General features: G+C 55.1%; 1 protein-coding gene across 1 annotated transcript in view; it reads right to left on the bottom strand.

Moving 5' to 3' along the window:
* CSGALNACT1 (chondroitin sulfate N-acetylgalactosaminyltransferase 1) overlaps positions 1 to 5829 on the bottom strand; it is a 216981-nt gene that overhangs the window by 9924 nt on the left and 201228 nt on the right. Inside the window, exons 7-8 of the mRNA XM_010846399.1 lie at positions 1940 to 2118; positions 1007 to 1101 (exon numbers count right to left, since the gene is read on the bottom strand). Of these exons, the coding sequence (XP_010844701.1) occupies positions 1007 to 1101; positions 1940 to 2118 (274 nt within the window). The remainder of the gene's footprint in view (positions 1 to 1006; positions 1102 to 1939; positions 2119 to 5829) is intronic.

Raw genomic sequence — 5829 nt, 5'->3', positions numbered from 1 at the left:
GGGGGGGTGGCGGGGATGGGAGAGAACAGGTTTTCCTACATCTGGAAGCTTCAACACAGAATTGGCCCTCCTAAAGAATTTCTTAGAACACGTGTTCAATGAAATCAGCTTCCCTTCCCGCTGCAGGAAAGCACTGGGGAGTCCAGCACTCCTCAGGGTCACAGGGAAGCTTCTGTTCTCCAGCGTGAGAGGCGACAGGACGCGGCTTTACCTCCACAAGAAACAGGGCCCCCAAGGCAGTGGCCCCCGCCCGCAGCCTGAGCCGGCATCGGCTTTAGGCAAGCCCCCTGGTCTCTGCAGACGATGGCAGCTAGGTGACAACAACCCTGGGGGGGCGTGCCTTCTGGCGACACGGGGACCCTCTGCTGCCTTCACCCATCTTTCTGAAACCTACACTGTTTCTCTGCTTAAAGGACCAACGAAGACATCTCAGCTTAAGGAGCGCCTGGGTGCTGTGTCTACCATCACCTGTGCACCAGGATCTTAGCACAGAGTCCCTCCCACACTCCTGTGAAAGCCACCTGGCTGGTGACACTTCCGATGCCAATGGAACGGTAAGTGGAAGCAGTGATCTGGCCCCGCGTCCCTAACTCACTGTGTGCCCGGGGGGTCAGCCACCTCTTTCTAACTTTCATCTTCTGCCTGTCCAATCGGAGCCTGAATGTCAGCTTTCTTACCTCGCAGCGCTTTGCAATAATAAAGGGAAAACGTGCTTCGTCCATAATACAATGATACTGGTTTCCAAAATGCCAGAAGAAAGCTATAAAGGTGTGAAACTACCTTTCTGTAAGGTATTGCTCCTGTTTACTTCCCACTTTTAAATACTGCAAGTACTTTTTAATGGATGAGGTGCTGGAGGAAAGGCCAGAAAATCTGCCAAACTTACAAATTACTTAAGGAAGCAACCCTCAGATTTCCACTCACCTCCACTCATGGCCAGGTGCCCCTGGGAACGACAGCCATGAAACAGAGCACCCCCCACCCAGGTCCCAAGGGGAGCACTCACCAGCTGCTGCTCCAAAGCAGGGATTGCATCATGATGGCCGTATATTATGCCTGGATTGTACTGACTGAAAAGGACGGGATAAAACACCTTCTTCCCTGCACATCAGAAAACAAACATTCGCTTAAAGGGACAGATAAAGCTATTAGGCTTATTCACTTATATTCAACCCTCGGACACACCCCTGGCGTCTGCATGCACGTCCCTGTTTCTCTTCACTGGACCCTGACAGATCTTAGAACTGCAGCAGGTAGACCAGAAGGACAGACTTGGATTCATGACTTCCCAGAATGGGGGTGATGCTCCAAGGGCTGATGGCCAGTGGCTCCAGCATTGGACACCACCAGTGGGAATGGGTGTGAATGACGGTCTCAATGCCCCCTGCCCAGCTAGATCTTAACCCTTTAACTACTGGCTCTCGGGGCAGTTGGCCAGGGTGACCTCAGGCAGCAGGAACAGACTCAGGGAGCCCAGGGTGGCTGCTCTTTATCCACTGACACAGAAGCATTTCAGGTTTTTTAACAACCAACACAGCCATTCCAGTGGCTAGCAGTTGAGTGTCAGCCTTGCCACTGACTCCCAGGCTTTGAGAACAGTTTTTGGGTCGTTGGTTCTTTCTGCTCGGGGCCCCTCCTGCCCTGGGGGCTGCGCACAGACACGCCCTCCCTGTGGTTTCAGCCCACGTCCTCCCCACCACACTTGCTCCTGGTTATCCCCTGAAGCTGACCTCCCAGGAGAGAACAGAAAAGGGGTTATGGACACGCCTTTGGGACTGAGAGCCTGGAGCTACGGTAGCCAACAGGCCCCCAGCGCAACACCAAAGGAGGAATCAATGAGACAGCTCCCCTGTCTCCGTCACTGGGGGGCTGAAGGCTGATGTGGAGCTGGTGGTCAGAGCGAGCTGTGCCGAGAAGGGTGCCCGGGAGGGGAGCCCACCTGGCTGCGCGTTCAGCCTGCAGGTGTTGAGGAACTCGGAGGTGAAGTAGATGTCCACGTCGCAGAAGAAGAGCAGCACGTTGCTGCCCTTCCAGGAGCGGGCGCCCACGTCCAGCCCCTTCCCCCGAGAGAACTCTCCGCTCAGCTGGATGAAGGTGAAGTTCCTGAAGTTGGCGGCTCTGAAAGGGAGACCAGACACGGTCACTCAGGGGCCCAGACTCGCAGGACAGAACTCCCTGGAAAATGCACAGCCAAGGCCCACGGCATCCCGCCACGTGTCCTCTGCGACCTGAGGGCGCTGGGATTAAGGACATGAAAATATCTAGTGAAGTCTGGACGTGTTTTGACGCTCAGTCATGTTCAACTCCTTGCGACCCCCTGGACTGTAGCCTGCCAGGCTCCTCTGTCCATGGAATTCTCCAGGCAAGAATACTGGAGTGGGTAGCTTGTCCCTTTTCCAGGGGATGTTTGCAACCCAGGGATGAAACGTAGGTCCCCTGAGTTGCAGGCAGATTCTTTACTGTCTGAGCCAGTATAAGTACCGATTTATTTCTTGTTTCTTCCCATATTGAAAACAACTGTCAAGGCTAATGTGAGGGAGAGAACACGAGCCAGAGAAGACCAGGCAACAGAACCTGGGACAACCCCATGGCCCTGGAGCCAATGAAACTGAAACCGCTGGCCAAAGAAACATAGCCACGCTGCCACGGCCCCACCAAGCAGCTCCTCGTCAGCGCTGAAGTCCAGGCGGCCAGCAGGACGGTCTGGGTCTATCCCCAGACACTTACACCTGGACCCCCTTTCCCACCCATAGGTGAAGCGGCCAAACATGCCAAGGACACACCACTGGGATTCAGAAGGTTGGGGCATCTGGGGCCTGGCTCTCCTGTGCATTAAGGCTGTGATCTAAGTAAGCCCATAAATCTCCTGGAGCCTCGGTTGCCTTACCTGCAAAACGGAAATAACGACACCTTCCTTAACTGCTCAGAGTTACCAGTGAGGCAAGCATTGCCAAGAGCATAAAGCACTGGGTAAGCATCAGCCAGTCTGTTACCAGCACAGGGCTGGGTAAGGGAGTCCAGGTGTTTCTTCACTTGGCTGTTCCTGCCCAGAACCTTCTGAAATGGGGCATGGCTTGAACAAAATTCCAGGAATTCATCCAGTACCGAGTGGGATGGGGCTGCTTCTCCCAGAGAGAACCAGACACCCACTCTGGTCCTACTGGAGCGCCCAAGTCCACCTGTACAGGCCTTGCATCCAGCCAGCACCCCCTCCTGCTGGCTGCATGTACCTCTCCTGCCTGATGGCTTCCTTGCTCCTGGCTCTGAACCCTCCCCCAACCCAGCCTATCCCACCCCCCAAGTTCTCTCTAATCTCGTTGCCTCAAAAGAGGTTCAAAAACCCATGTGGTGATGGTTGAGTCACTAAATCGTGTCCAACTCTTGCGACCCCGTGGACTGTAGCCTGCCAGGCTCCTCTGTCCGTGGGATTCTCCAGGCAAGAATACTGGAGTGGGTTGCCATTCCCTTCTCCAGGGGGTCTTCCCGACCCAGGGATCGAACCTGCATCTCCTGCATTGCAGGTGGATTCTTTACCATCTGAGCCACCAGGGAAGGCTCCTCAATAACCCATACCCACTGTCTGAAGTCTGAAACTGTCTTGGGTGAAGATCAACACAAATGCAGAGCCATGAGCTTCACACGTGCAGCTTAATCAGCGGAGCTAGCTCTGCTACCTTTTCCTGATCTGTCACCTCCCTTTAGACCTGGGCATGAGCTTGCTCATTTTTTATCCTGGAAACCTGGGCCCAACCTTGTCCGAGTCTGAGGCCAGACATGGCAGGAGGTCCGGTGGCTGGTGGAGCACCGCAGGGCGAGTCTGGAGCCTCGGGCCAGGCTCTGGAGCCGCCCAGCCCCACTGGGTGCTCAGTAGGTGCTGGCGACTAAACGTGTCCACAGACGAACCACTCCAGTCCAGCCCTGCCCCACGTTACCCGGGCAGTCATTCCACTTCCGGCTGCCAAGCCTCATGGATGCGTTCAGGCCCTTCACAAGCTAAGATTCCACTGCTGGCTGATTTGCTCTACGTGAGGGGGACTCTCCTCTTTCTGAACTCCATCTCGACTCTTCTCCCCGGGCAGGTGGCCCCGGATCCTATTTCCTGAGGCGCGCCTTGAGGTTGCGTCCCAAAGCTTCCCCCAAAAGGCATGGTTCGGCCTCCTTGTCCCCAGAGAAGACATCCAGCTGACATGTGGCCCTTCACCATCCTCCCACCCCACCGGAGGTTTCTGCAGCCCACCTCCCCCTGCCCTACCTGGTCACTTTCCAGGGCGGTTCTACCCTTGAGAGATGCGTGACTCTCCACCTGTTCATCTGAGCCAGTTTCTCAGGACGCATCCCCCGCCCGGGGGCCCGGCTTCCTCTCAGAGCTGCAGCAGATCTCTGCTCTCGACAGTCTCACAGTCCACACTCTGTGGGACCCGCCCAGCCCACGGGGACATCCGTCAGCTGATTTCCAGGGCAGGCAGGGCTGCCCTGCTGAAGCATCAAATCCCAGTTCAGATGTATCTGACCCAGGACGCAGGTGCCTCCTCCCAGAGGCTTCCCAAGGTCTGTCATTAGAGCTTTCAAATAGAAAAAATGCTTCCTATTTGAACAACAGCAAGTAACTTCTGCCAAGAGTAGAGGAGGGCAGGTCCCTGAATTGTGGTGTTAAAAGACACTCAGGATTTTCGTCCCAAATAGCCTACGGTTTATCGGTGCTGACATACCAAATATTTACACAAATAGCGTATTTGCTACTTACTGTGTAGAATGTCACCCATTTACACAGTCGAGTCACGGTGAATAGTTAAAATAATACAGGCAGCGTTAGAAACTGAACTACCAGGGCTTCCCTGGTGGCGCAGGGGTAAAGAATCTGCCTGCCAACGCAGGAGACTCGAGGTCAATCCCTCATCCAGGAGGGTCCCACATGCCACAGAGAAGCTAAGCCCGTGTGCCACAACTACCGAGCCTGTGCTCTGCAACGAGAGAAGGCATCGCAATGAGAGAAGCCACCGCAACGAGACAAGCCAACACGAGAAGCCCGAGCAACGCAGCAAAGAGTAGCCCCACTCGCCACAGCGAGAGACAAGGCCTCACAGCACGAAGACCCAGCACAGCCAAAAATAGATAAATTATATATGTATGGACTTCCCTGGTGACTCAGATGGTAAAGCGTCTGCCTACAATGAGGGAGACCCAGGTTCAATCCCTGGGTCGGGAAGATCTCCTGGAGAAGGCAATGGCAACCCACTGCTGTACTCTTGCCTGGAAAATCCCATGGACGAAGGAGCATGGTAGGCTACAGTCCATGGGGTCACAAAGAGTTGGACACGGCTGAGCGAATAACACTTTCACTTTCTTACTGAAGTAACATCCGGGAAGACCAGCAGCCTGGGGGCTGAGCGAGTGGCAGGGAGGTGACTGAGCAAGAGCTACAGGTCTGGGGGGATGGTGGCTGGGGGGGACACACGTGCCCCACACAGAGGTCAGTCTCATCTGTTCCACCCCCTGGTTCCCCAAACCCTGGTCTGAAGTGAAAGTGAAAGTTGCTCAGTCATTTCTGACTCTTGGCAACCCCATGGACTCTACAGTCCATGGAATTCTCCAGGCCAGAATACTGGAGTGGGTAGCCGTTCCCTTCTCCAGGGGATCTTCCCAACCCAGGGATCAAACCCAAGTCTCCCGCATTGCAGGCGGATTCTTTACTGCTGAGCCACCAGGGAAGCTCAAGAACACTGGAGTGGGCCCCAGCACCTGCCGGCGGCGCGGGGACCGTGTACTAAGAGGATGTGCAAAAGCAAGGTCACGTTTCAACACAGAACACCGACTTGCTGCAGTGGGTCA

This window comes from Bison bison, unplaced genomic scaffold (genome assembly GCF_000754665.1).
Source record: "Bison bison bison isolate TAMUID 2011002044 unplaced genomic scaffold, Bison_UMD1.0 scf7180017864236, whole genome shotgun sequence".
Lineage (NCBI taxonomy): Eukaryota > Metazoa > Chordata > Mammalia > Artiodactyla > Bovidae > Bison > Bison bison.
This window is presented reverse-complemented; position numbering and strand designations above follow the sequence as displayed.